General features: G+C 50.2%; 1 protein-coding gene across 2 annotated transcripts in view; it reads left to right on the top strand.

Moving 5' to 3' along the window:
• RXRG (retinoid X receptor gamma) overlaps positions 1–13814 on the top strand; it is a 43186-nt gene extending 29372 nt beyond the window's left edge. For both annotated transcript variants that reach the window (XM_074151725.1, XM_074151727.1), the window contains exons 3-10: positions 1155–1299; positions 1753–1932; positions 9849–10009; positions 10739–10868; positions 11476–11608; positions 12363–12454; positions 12688–12793; positions 13667–13814. In XM_074151725.1, coding sequence (XP_074007826.1) covers positions 1155–1299; positions 1753–1932; positions 9849–10009; positions 10739–10868; positions 11476–11608; positions 12363–12454; positions 12688–12793; positions 13667–13814 — 1095 coding nt within the window. The remainder of the gene's footprint in view (positions 1–1154; positions 1300–1752; positions 1933–9848; positions 10010–10738; positions 10869–11475; positions 11609–12362; positions 12455–12687; positions 12794–13666) is intronic.
• Positions 13815–20969: the final 7155 nt, after the last annotated feature.

The raw sequence follows: 20969 nt of genomic DNA, 5'->3' as shown, positions 1-20969 counted from the left end.
GTCTAGTGCTTACATATTATGGAGACTGTAACAAAGGCTGTAGCTGGATTTTCATCCAAAGCCTTGTTTTCTGTCCCTACTTCTGCCCTCTTGCTGGGAAGACAAAATTTAGCTGATAAATTGCGGCAGCTGTTAAAAACAAGGTCAATGATGAAGAAACCATCCGCAGCCCTGAAAGCATGGCAGTGGGAAAGATGACTTGATGGTGATTTTGGAGAGACGTTGCTCTGCCTAGACAGTTTTTGACAAGACGTGCTCAATGGCCCTTAATCCTCACTGCCCTGCCAACAACAGCTCGAAAGCAAATAGCAATAAAATGAAGCCCTGGGCAACATCAGGCTTTGGTCTCTAATCGATGTCGGTTTGTAACCTTTAATTTGCAGGAGCCGTGAGCAGCTCCTGGGGATCTCAGCTGGGGGCTCTGGGCCATTCGCCTGCATCTCACTGCAGCTCACTTTAGATGCTCATCCTGATCCTTTTTTTTTAAAAATAAAAAAAAAATAAAAAAAATCTGGCAACACCAAATCTGCTCTGTTCTCCAGCCTGTGGTAGTGTTTGGGAACCTGAGTCACAGGGAGTGACTGAGATGGCTGTGTTTTCATGCATTTATGCAGATTTGCATATCATGAGGCAGGGAAGCTAAGCCACTTGTCACTTTAAAAAAAAAACAAAACACCAAACACATTATTACATCTTCCCCAGCCATGCAGCAGTGCAGGTTTAATTGCAGCAAATTGCCTGGCTGCTTCCTTACTAAGCTGTTAGTGCTCGAGGCTGCGAGCAGCCAGTGATCAGCATCCTCTAATGAAGCAGGCAGGGTCCCACCAACACTGTTGCTTGGAGGCTGTAACTGAGCAGCTGAGGACTGCTGCCTGCACTTTCCCAGCTCTGCTTAGTCCTGGCTTTGGTTGCAGCATCAGGGCGGGGTGAGAGGCAGTATCTGCTACCAGGCATCTGCTTAAACCCCCTCCAGGTGGATTCACCAGAGGATGTCTGTCTGCCTGCCCATGGCAGCCCAATGGAGTTGCTGGAGATAAGCTTGTGGGACGATCCCAGCAGGGGCAGAAAGGGAAGGGTCAGCTCAATTTGGGGTTGGTTTCATTGAGATATGAGTCTCGACCCTCTAACTTGTCTTGTGGCTTCTGCTTCTGCAGCTCAACATCCTGAACAATGTCAGCAACTCAGAGGACGTCAAGCCTTTGCCGGGTCTCCCAGGGATCGGGAACATGAATTATCCATCTACAAGCCCAGGATCCTTAGCCAAGCACATCTGTGCCATCTGTGGGGATAGATCCTCGGGTAGGAGGTTTTCTTTCTTGGGGAAGGCTTTGTGCATGAAAATTCCCCGGATGCTCTGAAGCGAGGCTTCACAGGAGTGAACACTGTGGAGGCTCTCTGGTGCCATACTGGCTTTGCAGGATTTATAGCTGGGTCTGGCTTACCCAAGAGCAGGCTGTCTGTTTTGCAGATTAGTTGTGCTGTGACCAAAAGAAAGCAAACCTAAAAGCCATGCGCTTCTCCCTTATGTGTATAATCTCATTTTATAGTCTTTATAGTTCTTATTTTATAGACCTATAGTTTGACTGCTACTGCTCACTATTCCTGCTAAGAACCACTAAAACCAAGTCAGGCCTGTTAAGGTGATACCCTTGCAGCCATTTTTACACCTTTGGGGTTGGTTTGAGCTCTTCCACACTAGAGAGAAGGGCAGATGCTTGCCTGCCCACTGATAGCCTCCCCTTGCCTCCCCAGGGAAGCACTATGGGGTGTACAGCTGTGAGGGCTGCAAAGGCTTCTTTAAGAGGACAATCCGGAAGGACCTGATCTACACCTGCCGTGACAACAAGGACTGCCTCATAGACAAGCGCCAACGCAACCGCTGTCAGTACTGCCGCTATCAGAAGTGTCTCGCAATGGGGATGAAGAGGGAAGGTATGTGCAGGCTAGTGAAAGGAATGGGCTTTTAGAAATTTTCCTTACATTCATTAGGGCAAATCTGGCTCTTGATGGCCCTCCAAGGCTGGAGCATTCCAAAAAACCACACTGACAGCTTCAGGGCATTTTTGACCTTGTTTCGTAAAGGAAATGAGGCTGATAGGGAAGCTATTGCACTGTAATTTTCTTCCCATCTCACCTAAACACACGTACTGGTGACTATTGAACCTATTAACCAATTTTGACCCAAGCTTGCCTTTAGTTAGTGGCCCTTAATGGCCTGGACCCCTTGGACCCCTGTAAACCTTTGCTGTGGACAGCACCCAATAGTGAGGAGTCCTGGAGCCTGCTTGTCTCCTGTATGAACAACCACCTCCTTTTTTGTTTTCAACTTCCTGGCTTCAGTGCAAGAATTAGGTGACAAATGAAAGATAAGGGTGGATGATTTCTTTCTGTCTTTGCATTTTATAGTTCTCTGTCATTTCCACTCTTAACCTCACCTTTGGAGATGAGCTGTGGTACAGTTCGCGTCCTGTGGTGGTTTTGTGCTGCAGGAGGGAGATGTATGGAAGCAGTTCAGGCAGCCTCTCCCATAGTCCACATATGGGAGTGGAGCAATCCCCAAAGGACTAAGTTTCTGGTACAAACCACCAAGGTGTTGATCTGGAGCAAGGATCCAACCTGAGGCAATTGGACGTAAGGGAGGAATTTTGCACTGACTTGAAGGAAGCCTCCGAAGAACTGTTAAGGGTATCATGTGTCTGCGGTGGGTTCCGCAGCCCTGCCTGTCTCCCACAGAACTACAGAGTGCAAGGATCTTTGTAAAAGCCACCACTAAGTGAATCTCTGCTGCAGGGAAAGGTAAGCCTAGTAGCATGGGTGTTTATCCGTCTACCTCTGTCCCCTGCAGCAAGCTGCTCCCTTGGTAGAGCAAGGACCACTGAGCTGTATTGTCTCCCAGATTATACTGACGGATGCAAGGTCAGGTACTGACAAGTCGCATGGCTTTTAAACTGCTTTTTTCTCAAGATAAAATAACTGTGCTGTCTCCAGTGTTGAATGCCAGCAGGCAGTGTAGCTGTCCCTTTTGGAAGCCACACTGTCCCCCTGTGGAGCATGCAAGCTGCTCCCTGTGCAGGAGGTCAGATAGTGCAGGGCAGAGCCTGGGGAGGAAGCTGTAATGCTAGGCACAAGCTGGGTCTCATCCTGTTCCCTGTAGCATCATCAGTGCTGTGCTTCCTCAACCACTTAGGACAGCAGGGGACCATGAAACGTCGAGCTTGAATCAAAAATCTAATCCCAGGCACAGCTCTCCCTTCCAGCTGGGTGCAAAGTGGTTCAGAGGACCAGGGTGTCAATGGAACTTCCCTTTGCAGAGTGTGAAAATTTAAACCCCAGGATCCTGGTGGATCCTGCAGGGGTTTGGCTGCAATAATCACAAGGGCTTTCTGGCAGCTGCAGAAACTGGGGACAGATTGAAGCTTGAACAAGGAGTCCTGGATGAGTTTGGAGGCTGTGGGATGGGACTGGTATGTCCTTGGCATGCTCGCTCTTCCACTAAGATTTTGATGACTTTAGAAGCACTTCCCTGGCTTCTTCCTGTCCGTTATCCTAAAGAGGACAAATGCTTCCCCCAGCTGGCTGGCACATATGTGCGTCCTGTGTTGCCCTCCCTCGCCAGCACCAGACTGGATACCCCACTGAGCTGTCTCCTTGGGCGCTGCCAGTTTTCCAGCAGCTGGGCAGCGCTGGGAAGCACATCCTCCCAGCTGGGAAAAACGTAGGGAAGTGCTGAGCATGGCAAAGTGTTGCTGAGTCTCGGTGCTGGGGAACCTCCAATGTTTGGCCCTTCCCCTGGAAGCACCCTAACATAAGCCGGAGTAAGGTAAGGCTGATGCAAGGGCTTATTTCCTGACACCACTGCAAACAGCAGAGCTGTAAAGGCAAATGGGAAAGAAATCTCCTGATTCAAATATCTGAATTACAAGCTTGTCACCCCCTTCTTCCAGCAGCACTTACATAATTGAGAAAATGGGGATCAAGTTCTCCCACAGGCTTGTTGTGAGCTGTGGGCTTTCTGAGATGGTCCCTTCCTTGGTGTCCCTTAGTGCTTACGCAGGTCCCCTCTCCTCTTAAAGGCCTCTTTATTCCTTGGCCTTGGTGGTTTTCCCACTCCTCTGGATGCTGACTGCCTGGTGCTTAGCTAACGGGTGGGGGAGCCATTAGAAACACCAATGTCTGGGTGGCAGGGGCCAGCTTTGCAGCCACCTTCTCCCCCACTGAACCTTTCCTTTGAGGCATATAAGGTTTATCCCACCTCTAGGGGATAAAAGGTGTCAGGGAGGGCAGGGACTAGTCCCTGCCCACAGAGCACAGAGGGAGCAACCGGAGCTGGTGTGTGTACCGGCCGGGCCCAGTGCTTCTACTGGCGTACACGGTAAGGTCACTCGCTCCTGGGGACTCAGCTATGGTTGCTACCAGATCGAAGGCTATGTTTAGGAAAGCTGTGGGTACCCAGAGCAAGGCCCCACGCAAACATATGGGTGTGCAGGCCTCTGGGTGCAGAGAGTGCCGGAGCCTGGCGCTGGCAATGGAGGGTAGCGGAGACAACACCTGTATAAGATGTGAACAGGTGAATGATCTGCTCTACCTGGTGGCCCAGCTGAAGGATGAAGTGGAGAGGCTGAGGAGCATCAGGGAGTGTGAAAGAGAAATTGACTGGTGGGTGCACTCCCTGAGAGTAGGGGAACAGGTTGAGGCCCCGTGTAAATCGGAGGACCCTCTCCCCTCTTCTCATCAAGCGACAGGAGAGGATCTCAGAGAAGAGGAGGAATGGAAACAGGTCCCTGCTCGGGGAAGCAGGCGAGTCCCCTCCCAACCTCTCCCAGCTTCCCAGTTACCCCTGCAGAACAGGTATGGAGTCCTGCAGGAGGAACTGGCCGATGGAGAGGAGGATGGCACACCAAGACTAAAGACAGAAAGTACACGTCACAGCGGACCCAACTTCACCACTAGCTCCAAAAGGAAAAGGAGAAAGGTCATAGTTGTGGGTGACTCTCTGTTGAGGGGGGCAGAGGGACCAATATGCCGCCCTGACCCGCTACACAGGGAAGTCTGTTGCCTCCCTGGGGCTCGGGTCAGGGATGTGACAAACAAACTCCCAGACCTAGTAAACCCCTCTGATTATTACCCCCTGTTAGTATTTCAGGTGGGTAGTGATGAAATGGGTAGGAGGAGGCTGAAATCAATTAAAAGAGATTTTAGAGCCTTAGGGCAGCAGCTCAAGGGGTCAGGAACACAAGTGGTCTTCTCTTCTATCCCACCAGTGGCAACTGTGAATAAAGAAATTGATAGGAAGAGGCAACAGATCAACTTGTGGCTCCGGGACTGGTGTTACAGGCAGGGCTTTGGGTTTTTCGAACATAGGTGGCTATATGAGACACCTGGCATGCCATTGTCAGGTGAGACACAGCTGTCCCAGAGGGGGAAAAGAATTTTGGGGCAGGAGTTAGCAGGGCTCATTGACCGGTCTTTAAACTAGATATGAGGGGGGAAGGGGAGATAACTGGGCCTGTCAAGATTAAACCTGAGGAAAGCATGCCACAGTTTGAAGGAGGCCACATTAGTGAGGACTCACACTCTGACATTTCATCAGAGAAAGGTGATAGATGTTTAGAAATTACTGCTAGAGAACAATGTGAAAACCCTTTCCTAGAAGGGGAAAAGGGTACTAGGCTAAGAGTTAACAAAGCTCACGGACAGAGCTTTAAGCCGAAAGTTAAGGGGGATGGGGATAAAACCAGGCCCGCTGGTAATGAACCTGAGTGTCAAGGGCCAAAGATGGGGGTGAAATCAGTAGCCCAGGTCAAGTGCATCTACGCTAATGCACGTAGCATGGGCAACAAACAGGATGAGCTGGAAGCCATGGTGCGGCAGGACAACTACGACATAGTTGCCATCACGGAAACGTGGTGGGAGGATGGTCATGACTGGAATGCTGCAATAAGTGGCTATAAGCTCTTCAGAAGGAATAGGCAAGGAAGGAGGGGGGGTGTGTGGCTCTGTACATTAGGGAGTTGTTTGACTCTATAGAGACACAGACTCCAGTGATGAAGAAGTGGAGTGTTTATGGGTAAGGGTGAAAGGGAAGGCTAACAAAGGTGATTTTGTGCTGGGAGTCCGCTATAGACCACCCAACCAGGATGAGCAGGTTGATGAGGTATTCTATAAGTGGCTGGCTGCAGTCTCGCAAACGCCAGCCCTTGTTCTAGTTGGGGACTTCAACTTACCAGACATCTGCTGGAAATATAACACAGCAGAGAGCAGGCAGGCTAGGAGGTTCCTCGAGTGTATGGAGGATAACTTCCTGACACAAATGGTAGGTGAGCCTACCAGGGGAGGTGCCTTGCTAGACCTACTGTTCACAAATAAAGAAGGGCTAGTTGGGGACGTGGAGGTCAGAGACAGTCTTGGGCTTAGTGATCATGAAATGGTTAAGTTTTCCATTCATAGTGAGGTAAGGAAGGGGATTAACAAAACCTCCATGTTGGACTTCCGGTGGGCAGACTTTAACCTGTTCAGAACCCTGGTTGGGAGAGTCCTGTGGGAGGTAGTCCTGAGAGACAAAGGAGCCCAGGAAGGCTGGACGCTCTTCAAGAGGGAAATCCTAAAGGCCCAGGAGCAGGCTGTCCCCATGAGGCGCAAAATTAAAGGGCGGGGAAAATGGCCGGCCTGGATGAACAAAGAGCTCTTGATGGGACTTAAGGAAAAAAGGAAGGTTTACCACCTTTGGAAGAGGGGACAGGCAACTCGGGAGGAGTACAGAGATTGTGTTAGGTCATACAGAGAAAAAATCAGGAAGGCAAAAGCCCAGCTGGAACTCAACCTGGCCATTAATATAAGGGACAACAAAAAAAGTTTCTATAAATACATCAACAAAAAGAGAGTGACAGAGAATGTCCATCCCTTACTGGATGCGGGGGGAAACCTTGCAACCAAGGATGAGGAGAAGGCTGAGATACTTAATGCCTTCTTTACCTCTGTCTTTAATAGTCAGACCAGCTACCCCCAGGGTGTTCAGCTTCTTGGGCTGGAAGATAAGAATGGAGAACAGAACAACTCCCCTGTAATCCAGGAGGAAGTAGTTAATGATTTGCTTATGCACCTGGACACGCATAAGTCTATGGGGCCGGATGGCATTCACCCAAAGGTTCTCAGGGAGCTGGCAGGAGAGCTCACCAAGCCTCTCTCCATTATTTATCAACAATCCTGGTCAACAGGAGAGGTGCCAGATGACTGGAGGGTGGCCAATGTGACGCCCATCTACAAGAAGGGCCGGAAGGAGGATCCTGGAAACTACAGGCCTGTCAGCCTGACCTCAGTACCGGGAAAGATCATGGAGAGGATCATCCTGAGTGAGCTCTCAAGGCACGTGCAGGGCAGCCAAGGGATCAGGGCCAGCCAGCATGGGTTTATGAAAGGGAGGTCCTGCCTGACCAACTTGATCTCTTTCTGTGACCATGTGACCCGCTTTCTCGATGAGGGGAAGGCTGTGGATGTTGTCTACCTGGACTTTGGTAAGGCCTTCGACACCGTCCCTCACGGCATTCTCCTGGAGAAACTGGAGAATCATGGCATAGACAAGTGTACCCTCCGCTGGATAAAAAACTGGCTGGATGGCCGTGTCCAGCGAGTTGTGATTAATGGAGCAAAATCTGGTTGGCGGCCAGTCATCAGTGGTGTCCCTCAGAGCTCAGTTTTGGGGCCAGTCTTGTTCAATATCTTCATTGATGATCTAGATAAGGGGATTGAGTGCACCCTCAGTAAGTTTGCGGATGACACCAAGCTAGGTGGGAGTGTTGATCTGCTTGAGGGTCGGCAGGCTCTACAGAGGGACCTGGACAGGTTGGACCAATGGGCCAAGGCCAATGGGATGAGGTTTAATAAGGCCAAGTGCCGGGTTCTGCATTTCGGCCACAACAACCCCAAGCAATGCTACAGGCTTGGGGAAGAGTGGCTGGAAAGCTGCCCGGCAGAAAAGGACCTGGGAGTGTTAGTGGACAGCCGGCTTAACATGAGCCAGCAGTGTGCCCAGGCAGCCAAGAAGGCCAACGGCATCCTGGCTTGTATCAGGAATAGCGTGGCCAGCAGGAGCAGGGAAGTCATCGTGCCTCTGTACTCGGCACTGGTGAGGCCTCACCTCGAGTACTGTGTTCAGTTTTGGGCCCCTCACTACAGGAAAGACATTGAAGTGCTAGAGCGTGTCCAGAGGAGAGCCACCAAGCTGGTGAGGGGTCTGGAGAACAAGTCCTATGAGGAGAGGCTGAGGGAACTGGGCATGTTTAGTTTGGAGAAGAGGAGGCTGAGGGGAGACCTCATTGCCCTCTACAACTACCTGAAAGGAAACTGTAGAGAGGCGGGGGTTGGCCTCTTCTCCCAAGGGAATAACGACAGGACCAGAGGAAATGGTATGAAGCTGCGGCAAGGGAGGTTTAGATTAGATATTAGGAAGAATTACTTTACTGAGAGAGTGGTCAAGCACTGGAACAGCCTGCCCAGGGAGGTGGTGGAGTCACCATCCCTGGAGGTATTTAAGAAACGTGTAGACGTGGCTCTTCAGGGCATGCTCTAGTGCCTGGGATTGTTGGTTTGTGGTGGGGTGTTGTGTGTGAGGTTGTGGGTGTGGGGTTTAGTTGGTGGGTGCTTTTTTTTTTTTTTTTTTTTCTTTTTTTTGGGGGGGGGGGTTGTTGTTTGTTTGGTTTTGTTTGTTGTGTTTTTTTGTTTGTTTGTGTGGTTTTTTTGGTTTTTTTTTTTAATGTGGTTGGACTCGATGATCTCAAAGGTCCCTTCCAACCACTAAGATTCTGTGAAATGCCTACAGCTCAGTACAGGCCATTCTTTGAGACCAAGCCAGCTGTATATCTGTCCCTTAGGGGCTACGAGGCACTCTGGCCCCTAGCTCACTGCTGTATGCTCACATAGGGGAGTGATGCTGGCAGGACTGTAGTTTTGGGACATTTCTCCCCAGCAATGAGCTAAACTGATACGATGCCTACTGGTCACAGGTTTTTGTGTGTTTTTTTTTTTTTTTAGCAGAATTTTCTTATTTCCCTTTGGGATTTCTTCAATAAAAATGTGTACCCAGGACTTCTCTTGAGCACAACACTTGAAATACCATGTACACGCGTCCTACATCAACCTGTCCTCCACACACCCAGTAGCCCTGGGAGCTAATAGCTGAGATCTGGAGAGAATTTCAGTGATTCTGTTCCTCCAGTCAGTAAATAATTTGGAAAACGTACAGAGTTCGGAGAAGAGAGTGAAGGCATTGGGGCATTCAGAGGTGCTAGGAACTGCTTTCTAGTGGGGGGGGCTGGGAAGAGAGGTGGTGGAGGGAGAACTGATACCAGGGCTGGACCAGGTTGGGTAAGTGGTTGCTCATGAATGAGGCAGGCAGCATGTGTGGATCCGGCTGGGGGGGAGGGACAGTCTAGCCCTGCTGCTGGGTGCTCTGGCTGCTATGGAACTGTTAGAAGCAGACTGTTAGCACAGCAAACCTTGGTGTCTGGCTGCTGGGTCCCTCCTGCCTCCTCCAGCATCTAGTGACAGCTGAGTCCAGGCTGCCACCTGGAGGTATCAGCTCCTCTTTCCTGTATTCTGGAGCTTCATATCTTGGAAGTCACAATCTTAGGTCCAATTTGGAGCCTACTGTTCTACAGCAATCCCAAAGTTATTAGGGGATGGTGGGAGTAGCCATTTTAATGGATGTACACATGAAATATCCTTTTTTTCTTTTTTTTACTGTTCTCCCCCTCCCGAGGGAGTTTCTTATCCCTCCTCCCAGAGGAAATGGGACCCACTGTGAGCAGGTAAGGACTGCTGTGGATGTAAAGAGCCGTGTTTCTATCCTGCAGCTGTGCAGGAGGAGAGGCAGAGGAGCAGGGAGCGGAGTGAGAATGAAGCTGAGTCCACAAGCAGCGGCAGCGAGGACATGCCCGTGGAGAGGATCCTGGAAGCTGAGCTGGCAGTCGAACCCAAGACAGAGGCTTACAGCGACGTGAACACAGAAAGCTCAGTAAGGGGCACTAAAATCTCTTGCAGCTTGAGATGAGAGCCTTCAAGGTGTGATTTGAAAGGACAAATCCAATGTGAATGGCTAGCATTTTGCAAAGGGTTTTTGCTTTGCACCACCTAAAAATAGCCAGGAATTCTTCTTTTGAAGCTACTCTGCATGACAACTAGAAAACAGCCGATACGTTCTTTTCCTAGCATTTTTTTCCAGTTCCTTTTGGTTTCAGTGAGTAGATAGGGCAATAGGTGGATGCCAGAGAGTCTGAACCCTCTGCTGGCTTCCACAGTTGCACAGCCCTGGGCAGTGCTTGTCTGCCCCAATGATCAAGACTGCAATGGAGCTGGTCACAGCAGGTTTACTGCTGTGGTTTTACTGTTTTGGATAAAGCTGCTGTTCGTGCCTGTTCAGAGGCTGCTTGATGGCTTTTATGTGTGTTCAGGAAGCAGGACTGCAACCTGCCATGCAGTGCTTGCTTTGCAGAGAACAGCAAGCAAACAGAGAAGTCTAGCAACCATCTGATTTGATTTGTTGTAGAGGGGATAGTAGTAATTAATATCTTCTCAACAATGCACAGCTGTGATTATTGGCAATTTGATCATTTTACTTGTGGCTCTGAGTATCGTTAACAGTCTGACACTGTGTGCAGTGTAGACAGTGATTATCAAAGGTTTTACGTTAACAAATTCTCCTCTTTTCCTCTGCTGTTTTCCTTTTAATATCGCTCTTAATTAGACAAACGACCCTGTCACCAACATATGCCATGCGGCTGACAAGCAGCTCTTCACACTTGTTGAGTGGGCCAAGCGAATCCCCCACTTCTCTGACCTGACTCTGGAGGACCAAGTCATTCTCCTCCGGGCAGGTAACATCTCCCAACTGTGGCCTCTGGGGCTATTCCTGGTACCCCTGTCCCTTCTCTGGGCTGTGTGCCATGCCAGCCAGGCTGGATGGTGAATGGGAGATCCTGACCTGATCCCTTCCTACTGTCACGGGGCGAGCATCCTGAGCCATGATGAGTGGTTGGCAGAGGCTGTGGATGGGGCAGTGGAATCTGTGGTTTGTTCCCCTCTTTATACTAACATGTATGGACCGGGAGAGAGTGAATACATGTGTCTTGTTAATGCATTTCCTATAACTACAGAACTTATTATATGTGGGTCATAACTTTAGTGTGTAACATGCAAAATGATGTAAAGGGGTTGCTGATGCAAGAAATACAAGGGGTTTTGAGGAGGAAAACCCAGCATCTTTTCTTCCCCCCCTCCCTTTTTTTCGGTTTGGGGTTTTTTTGGCACTTTGAGTCTTTTTTTTCATGTTCCTTCCTGCTGGCAAGGGTGCAGTTGGTACCTGGGGTCCCATCTTTCCTGTAAGCTGAGTCTGAAGCCAGCAGGGAGAAACCAGCTCTCCTGCTCCATGTGGAACTAATTTTTTGCTGAACTACCTTGTGTCCCTCACACCTCCTCTTGCAGGCTGGAATGAACTGCTCATTGCCTCTTTCTCCCATCGCTCTGTGTCGGTGCAAGATGGTATCCTTCTGGCCACAGGCTTGCACGTGCACCGCAGCAGTGCTCACAGTGCTGGTGTGGGCTCCATCTTTGACAGGTATGTGGCCTGTTTCTGTCATCCTCTAGCAGCAGCAGCCAGGCTGGCTCTGTCTTCCCTCTCTGAATGGGAAACACGTCCTTAGTGAGGACTAGAGCAAACCCATGGTGATTTGAGTTTAGCTTAGAATGAGGAGGGGACACTTGACTGGCTTAAAAACCAAGAATGGGATGAAAGCACTTTGGAAATGGATTTGCAGCTGCAGAAGCAGATCCTTGGTCGGGTGTATGCTGCTCAGCCTTCTCTCTAAGAGTTTGCCATAACTGGATGTAGAGCTAATACTGATCAGCAAGAGCTTTAGCTGGTAAAGCCTTAAACCTCAACTTGCTCATACGACTGCACACATACTGTCCATGCCATGCCTACTCCCTGCCTGAGAGGACACTGCATTACCACTCTTACACAACTGGCACACATAAGGGTGATACCCATGTTTCGCACAGTGAAACATGGAGAAAAACCCATGTGGTTTTCCTCAAGTGAGTGCAAATTGTTCTCCATAGTCTGAACAGAGCACAGAGGGCATCTGCTGAGAAAAGTGAGAATGGGAGTGAATTTGACACTCGGGTCTATGAATGCTGCTGATGCACATGTAGAAGACCAGTGTGTGGTGTGGCTGTGCCTTAAAGCTGCCTCTTCCTGCAGAGAGGAATTGCGGGTATTCCCAGTGCCTGTCCCAGATGCTTTTCAGCCCTGAGCCTTGCTCTCCATACCTGACTCTGATTGTCTGCCCACCCATGTCCCCCACATGCAGGGTTTTGACAGAGCTGGTGTCCAAAATGAAAGACATGCAGATGGATAAGTCGGAGCTGGGGTGCCTGCGAGCCATTGTCCTGTTCAACCCAGGTAAGTCTGAGGCCTGGGGCAGTCCCAGGTGACATACATACCCTCTGGGCCATGGCAGGTCACAGGCAGGAGGGCTGTGGCAGTGAGCATCAGAACTGCAGACTGATTTGTCCCAGTTCCTGTGTACGTGATTAAAGAGAGCCCAAGTCCACTCCCATCCAAGCATGCAGTCACTCTGCTGGTGGTGGAGAGATCTCCTCTTCTTCCCTACCTGTATTCTCTCCCTCATCCAGATGCCAAGGGTTTGTCCAGCCCATCAGAAGTGGAATCACTGAGGGAGAAGGTCTATGCCACGCTGGAAGCCTACACGAAGCAGAAGTACCCTGAGCAGCCGGGGCGGTGAGTGTCTCCAAGCGTGGCAGCACTTGGAGAGCACTTAGAGCAGCACAATTCCCACCTTGGAAAGAGCAGACTGAAGCAGGGGTGTTAGCACTAGCTGGGCTGAAGCCCTGAGCAAAGCAAGGGCAGGACACCAGCCAAAATTGCCCGAAACAGACCAGCTCCCACAGGCTGGCCTGTCCTCTCAGTGCTCTAATCCTGGGCCAGCACATTCAAGGTGCTGGCGAGATTCAATTTTCTTGCTTTTCAATCCAATCCTACCCTCTGCTGGCCAAGCTCTTGAAACGCCGGCAGCTGGATCCGTCCTCATCACCGCCAGCCAAGTGGTGCGCCCACAGCATCTTCTGCTATTTTTGGCTCTGGATGTGACTGTGGAGCACTGCAAGTGGGGTGTGGGGAGGGGGAGGCAGCCTGCCCGCTGCACCCCCTCACAGCTGTGCCTCCAAACAGGAGGCAGTGGCTGGTAGAGGCACCGCTGAGGGGTTGTACACCCTCTCCGGGGAACGGGAATTTATTTGAAAGCTGTTTCAAGAAGGATTTCAATAGCAACATGGAGATGCAAGTCACTAGTTCAAGTCTTGGCTGGGGAGAGAATCTGGACATATATTATTCTTTCTTTTTTTTTCCTTGGAAGTTTTGAAAATGCTAAATTCTGTTTTGAAAAGATACATATTCCCTCCACACATGAGGAGAGAAATGCTTATTTCTCTGCTTTGAAATCACAGGAGAATCGAAGCCAGAGGACTTTGTAAGGCATTTTTGAGGGAGGCTTTGGGCTCTGCTCTCCTGAGGCTCTGATGCAGACTTGGAAACGCATGGGAGAGGGTGGCCAGTGTCTTCTGCATGCCTCTGACTCTGCTTTCCTCCTTCTAGGTTTGCCAAACTCCTTCTGCGCCTGCCAGCACTGCGGTCCATTGGGCTGAAATGCCTGGAGCACCTCTTCTTCTTCAAGCTTATTGGGGACACCCCCATTGACACTTTCCTCATGGAGATGCTGGAGACACCCCTGCAGGTCACTTGAGGGTCTGGCTCCACTATGGCCAGCCCCTGATCCCTCATGCCCCTGCACAGCCTCCCGCCTCTCTGCTCTGGGCCTACAAGAGCTCAAGAGATGTCCTCCACCCTCTGCTCCTCCTTGGTGGGATTGTTGTGGTTTTGTACAGCTGTAAATCACCCCCTCTAACCCTCCCTGGCCTGGCTGTGGGGCATCACAGATCCTCCAACCAGTTAACCAGTCCCTTGCCCCCCTGTACAGATAATTGCTTTAAATTATTTTTTCACTCTCAATAAAAGCCAACAAAACAAATAAAATAATATATGAGAGAGGCACTGACTGGAGCTGGCAGAACAGTGTCCTCTTTTGCCACAGTCATAGGTCTGGCTTGGGATGGGGCTGAGGGACCTTCCTGAGACTCTTGGACAATCCAAATCAGGGCAGTAACATCACTCAGGATATCACTACATGTGCTGATGCACACAGTCCTCTGATCAAGAGAGAACAGGTATTGTTGCTTCTTGCTCCTGCTAAGGAAAGACCTGGAGAAACTTGTTGCTTTGAATGAGAATGTTTCATTCTGCCATCTTAAAAAGAAGTTCTTGGAATTTTTGAAGTAATTGAAAAAGTACATTAAAAAGTCACTTTTTTTTTTTTTTTTCCTGAGCTAGTCCAGCCACTGAAGAAAGAATAAAAGTGCTTCATTTCAGTCCAGGTGGGGTATTTTGGGATGACCTAAACCTGGCATGCTTATGGATAACTTCAATTTTTCTGAAGCTTCATGGATCCTGTTCTCAGGGTTTCTTTTTTTTTTTTTTCTTCTCTGTATTTTTGCACTGGAAACAGGCTTTTCGACCCAAAATTTATAATCTCATACCTCCATAAGTGAAACTTGCAGAGAGAGAAAGCACAAGCCACTCTAACAAAACCTGATCTTTTCCCTGCCCAAATGGCACTGCTGCAGCTTCCCATTGCAACTGAGCTAACCAGAGTCAAACAAGTTAAAGACATGAATTTGTTCAATACATGGAGTTTATCCTGGTGGGAAAACATCCTCCCAGGAACCCAGCAAAACTGTCTGTATTATTATTCATAAAACAGGTGTAGTGTTAAGTGATCTGCCCCTTCTGACCCTCTCAGCAGACAGTGTGGTGAGATGCAGCCGTGCTTCGTCTGTCCGTGTGACAGATTGCAACACTGCCGCTTGGGGAAGTTCGAGGGAAAGGAGTAGTGACAACAGGAAAGAAGGAAAGATAAAAATGAAACATTTTGTTAAAACTCCCATATGGGGACATGATTTATTCTCCAGTATTTCACTGTGAAAAAGAGGAAAAGAGAATAAAAAAAGCAAGAGAAAAAAAAATTTCAGAATTAAGGAAACTCTAATATTCTTTTTTTTTTCTCAGTGTCACAAAAACAATAATAAAAAAAACCCACCTTCAAAACCAGGAAGAATCTCAAAGAGGTGAAAAGCAGTGACTAAGAGACTATTTTTAATTGAGAAGGTAATTTTCCATTAAGAGAGAAGTGTTTAAAGACAGAAACTGTTCAACCTGTTCATTGTAAAACCTTTGCCAGGGTTTGAGAGGCTGCATGCAGGCTGTCCTGGGGTGGTACCCACACCACACTACTGGTTAGACAAAGCAAGAGGCTCTCTCCAGCCTGGGATGCTACAGGCTTCCACTTCCAAGAGCTGTGGGCTTCTAGAGCTGGTACCTAGCTAGATGGATTGGGTTTCTTTCCTGATTATAAAACCCTGGGTTTCTCTTGACCTCCCTGCTCTCAGGTTTGGTGGTTTAAATCAAGGAGGGTGGTTGCCATTAGCAGGCCTAGCAAGAGAAGGGCTGCAGAAGCTGATGCCACCTTCTGAAGACAGACCATCTGGTATTAATGGATGGTCTCAGTGCACAATACCAAGGGGTCTGCAGCAGGGTGTTGCTGCCCGTGATTTACACACATCTAGCAGCTCACACACAGATCACAGGTAGAGAGAGAAATATAGAGAGAAAAACATGAGAGTCCTCATGTCTGAGTGCTATTTTAAAGCCCTGCAGCACTCAGTGGTAACTTAGAGTGTGCTTGGCTCTGGGGTGAGCTGCCGCTGCACAGTGGGCTGAACCAGCTGGGGAGGACAGGATGCTTCCACACCAATAGTGCTGTCTCTTTCAGGAGCTCACAGGCTGTCCTCAGCTCACAGTTGTTGAAGCTGTGGTCTTAAGTGTTTACAGGGGAGCAGCAAGGTTAGTGTTTAATTTGGCCAAGACATCCAAAAATGTTTTGGGCCATGCTCAACCCTCTCTGATAGGGGTTTAATGTAGACAGTGTGATGCCTCTTTGTGGCTTAATTTGAATCCATGATGAGGGATTTCAGAGTTCCTGATGCTCCATGTTGGCAGAACAGCTCAACACATGGGTAACAGAAAAAAATAAACTAGACAGCAGAGTGGGATCTAGCACCTACCCCAGATGGCACTGCATGTGCCCACTGCAGTCAGTGCAAGCAGAGCTTCCTAAGTCCCCTGAGCAATCCACCTCGACTGTCTTGATGCTGATCTCAGTCCACTGTCGCAAGCAAATCCAGACCATTGCCTGCAATATGAACAGTCACTTTTTGAAGTTGGAAATAAAGGGATATGATAACCAAGACTGGGGCAGGAAGTCTCAAAGTGGCCATTTGTGGCTCCTGGACATCTCTATGCTTAGTCTACCTTGAGACCCTGCAAAGATGATCTCTGGGTTGTGGGCCACAAGGTTTCCAGGTTGCGCTTTGAGCAGGTCTTGTCCTCTTTCTCCGGGTGACACACCCCACCACACGCTCCCCCACCCCATGTCTGATAGGTCAGCAAGACCATGGAGCATGGCTTCTTTAAGTAAGAGACTGCTTGCTCATCTGAAAATGTCACTAGCAGATGGCTGGCCTATGCAGAGGAAAGAATCATAGAATGTGTTGGGTTGGAAGGGACCTTTAAAGTTTATCTAGTCCAACCCTCCTGCAGTAGCAGGGACATCTTTAACTTGATCAGACTGCTCAGAGCCTCATCAAGCCTGACCTTGAGTGTCTCCAGGGATGGGGCCTCCACCACCTCTCTGGGCAACCTGTTCCAGTGTCTCACCACCTTCATTGTAAAGAACTTCTTCCTAATGTCTAATCTAAACCTACCCTGCTCTAGTGTAAAACCATTGCCTTTCGTCCTATTGCTACAGAAGTCATTGAGCAACTGAACTCTATCTGCAATCATTAAGGGCCTGAGGTATGATCAAGAAATACCAAAGTTTAGTCTTCTTCAACGTGGGCATTTTTCCTTGCAGACATTTGTCATGATGGTGCCTTCAAAATCCAGGCACATCATCCGCTTTTCAGGCATAACAAGGAGAGCGTAACAGGATCTAGGTACCTACCCTTCATACTGAAACCTGGCTCTTCCTATCTCCTCTGACTTTGGCTCTTGAAAATTTGATTCCAGTTGATGGGTCTTGCCACCACTTTTTCTGAAAATCCATTCATTGGTTTCCCCATGAAAACCCTCACAGCCTCAGATTAAGCTCTGAGGCTTTTTCCTTTGCTCTGGGAATAATAAATAAATCAGGCTCTGGGAATGACTGGTGCAAGGCAGCGTGTCATATTCTCTTTCCCACCATGCATCACATTTCATGATCTTTCTGAGTCAGCAGTGGGCCTCCCCCCCTCTATGGACAAGCTTTGTCCACGGTGGACAAAGTGCATAGGCCAAACATTTAAAAGCATTTATTAATTCAGAGCAGCTGACTCTGTAGTGGTCTACGGAGGGGACTTCAAAAAATAGCAGGTTTAACCACTTATGATAAGGACCTTGGAAAATGAAAATATCCTTAAACTCCATTGCTTGCGCTAAGCTGGATTTGTTTCTTATCCAGAAATCAAGACAGTGTATTTTCCTGCCTGGTCTTAGTTTGGTTTCTGTAGTGGCTCCTTCGGTTTCTGCTGAAGTGCAGCAACAGCAGTTCTGGATTAGGAATTAAAAAAAAAAATCCCAAGCCATAAAGGTTTGAGCTGGTTTGCATTCAGTTCAGCTCTGGGCTCCCTGCTGAATTTAGTGATTCAAGGGCATGTCCTGTAGACCCTGGGTGACTTTCAGGCACTGACATCCTCATGATGTTACTCTGAACTGAGTGCCACCACCACTGTCCTTTCCTTGAGGACCTCTTTTCTGGGCTGGGCCCTGGACTTCCTTCACCACCCGAGCTCCCCTGAGATTCTCTCTTTGCTGCCTGGTTTCTCTGCTTATCCCCACTCTGTCCCTCCCAGCTCTCCCCTGTCCCATCAGAGGTGGGACAGGGGAGAAAGGTGGGAGGGACCAGGTGGGAAGCTGGGAAGGCTGTGCTGAGTTGGTACCTCTTGGAGCACACCTCTTGGAGAACACAGAGAGGAGGATTAGGAGGCACGTGGGACTCCCAGTGCTGATGGTGGTGGGGTTAGAGAGGGTAGCTGGGGGGCAGTGTGTGTACCCTCTTTCAGGGGATGGTGGTTTTTACTTCATGGTGAGGTACATTATGGTGGAAAGCATGATACAAGACAGAAGCCCAGGCATTTGTCAGCATTAGTGGACAAGGACCAACCTATACCTACGCAAGGCCGGTGGCTGCCATGCCATACCCCTCTTGTCTCTCCCCCTATGCCCTCTGTGCCATTACCTCTACCCAAGGCAGGCTTGGTTTGGAGGGTTTCAGTGGTAAAAGGAGAGGATTTTATCACCCCAGGGATACTGGGCAGCGCTGTGGCTGTGGGCTGGTTTCTGGCTTGCCTCTACCCAGGGCCAGCCAGCCCAGCTGGGTGCGCAGCAGCTGATGCCTATAAAGAGTTGTGAGCGTGGCAGGAAGGAGAGGATGGTGGAGAGGGATGTTTTTGAGTGGTGGGCAGTGCTTTGTCTTCTGGGTCAAGTCGGCTTCAGGCATTCAAGGCACTCTGATGAAGTTAGCTAGCATCGTGACACCCAGTGCCTCCTGCCCTAAGGGAGGTGGCTGAAGTGTGTGTAGGCAGCACAACTCACCATCATCATATTCTTTGGTCTCCTGTGTGCCTGCTTCTGGGTCTAGCTCTCCCTGCTCCTGCATGGTTCTGCATCTGCTTTGCTGGGCAGAGTTAAAGTGATGTTGGAGGAGGGATCTGGTTCCCTGCTGTCTGAGACCATGTCTGTTGCTGTGACTGTAGTGACCCACCCTTGGAGCTGAGTGCTGTTGATCTCCTTCCAGCAGTGAATGGCGGGGACCTGCTGGTCCACCTAAGCTCCTTGGCAACGAAACGTGAGAACTGGGCAACCCAGTGGGGAGATGGCTGGGAGAGATGTGTGGCACCTCTTCCAATGCTGTGGGCTTGTTCATTTGGTAGGCAGCTTCTGTTTAATGCTGTTTTTTCCAGACCACCCAGTTTCTGTAATACCTGGCTGCCTGCAGACCCTAGAGCTAGAAGGAGAAAGCCTAATCCTGTTTCTCCTCTTGTTTAATTCTCTTCAGCTGCTGATGCATCTAATTCAGCCCTGGGTGAGCTAATCATGGAAACCCTGGCCCTCAGAGGCAGCAGTGAGCTGGCTCAAGTACTCCTCCAATCTTCTGTAGGGCCGTTGGCCTTGGTGTAGATGTGCTTTGGGAGTGAGGGGGTTTGGAGTGCATTTCTTGCATATTTTACTGGTTCACCTGGTTGACCACCCTTTGCATGAGAGTGGGTGTGCTCCAGTACCTGTGATCTGTGTGTGAGCTGGTGGATGTGTGTAAATCACTGGCAGCAACGCGCTGCTGCAGACCCCTTGATGTTACGCACTGAGCCCATCCCTCAAGCCTGATCCTTCATAGACTGAGCTGGGAGCTGTGCACAAGAGCTGCGAGGTAAGGCAGTCTCCAGACCCCTCCTTGCCTGGAGAGGAGGAGGAAGAACACCATGGGATGACAATGTTTAGGGAGGAATGGGTCCCTCCTAGCTGTTCCTGCATCTCTGATCAGACCAAAGCGGGTGGGCAGTCTGAGTATATAAGCACGGTGCCTTGTACAGGGCCACAGTTTTTAGCAGAGCTGAAGGATGCCATCCCTCCCCGTGGGGCTGACTCCTGGCTGTGTAAAGAAACAATCTACTGCTCTGCAGCTGGGATGGGATAGGATGGCTGTGCTGGTTTGCACAGGGAGGAAGAGCAGCAGGCAGTGCCTGGAGCCCCTGGTCAGGCTGCAGTCTGTGCTGGGCTGGTGTCTTGGCAATGTGGCTCCGATAGATCTGGCTACCTTAGAATCTTGGCTGGACCTGCTCAGAGACCTTCAGGAGAGACAAAGACGGAGGCATCAGAGCCCAGTGCCTCCCTGCTGCAGCTCAGCCTTCCTAGATGTGAGGGATCAGACCTGTTTCATGCTGACCTGTGCAATGGTACCAGTGCTTTCGTGCTCAGGCTCCCAGTGTAGTTACACTAGGATACAGTGGAGCTGTCCCAGGACTCAGTTTCCCTCTCCCGTGGGATGTTGGCAGGGTGGGGATCCACCCGTGCTAACCTGTGGCCTCTTCTTCCTTCGAGCTCCCGAAGGACATGACCTTGGTCCCTGCATCACCCACGTCATCTGGGCGTGGGGAACACTCGGTGACGAGGATGCCCCATGGAGAGGCTAGGAGCACTCCTGCCCCTGGTGCCAAGGTCACCGGTGAACATAGGAGGTGAGGCCCCTAAGAAACCTCCCATCCTCCACGAGTCTGTAGCGGGTCTCTCGCAGCTCTGCAGCCGTTTCTCCCCCGCCAGCCGGAGAGAGGGGACCTAGGTCTCCTCCGTGCCGAGGGAAGCTCCGTGCCCAGGCTGCTCCGGCCGCAGCAGGTACGCGGCCCCGGTCCCGCTGCGGGTGGCTCCGGACCTGCGGCGCCCGTGAAACTCCCCGAAAAATAGCGAACATACCCTCTGGGCAGGAGGGAAGACGAGAGCCGGGCGGGACGGGAAATCGCCGGTGCAGCGGGAAGGCTGCAAGTTTCGGCTTCCCCGGCCGGGCGGGATCTTCCCTCCGCGGATTTCCCCTCCCCGAAACCGATGCGGTTTGGCGGAGCCGGAGCGGCGCTTCCCCGGGGCCGCCTCCGCCTGCGGCTCCGCGGTACCGGCGCCCGTAGCGGGCCGGGCCCCGCTCTGCGCCACCGGGGCAGCTCTCCGGCTTTCGGCTTTTTTTTTTTTTTTTTTTTTTTTTTTC

This window comes from Numenius arquata, chromosome 8, assembly GCF_964106895.1.
Source record: "Numenius arquata chromosome 8, bNumArq3.hap1.1, whole genome shotgun sequence".
Taxonomy (NCBI): domain Eukaryota; kingdom Metazoa; phylum Chordata; class Aves; order Charadriiformes; family Scolopacidae; genus Numenius; species Numenius arquata.
Note: the sequence above shows the minus strand (reverse complement) of the source record. Positions and strands in the feature narration are given on the sequence as shown.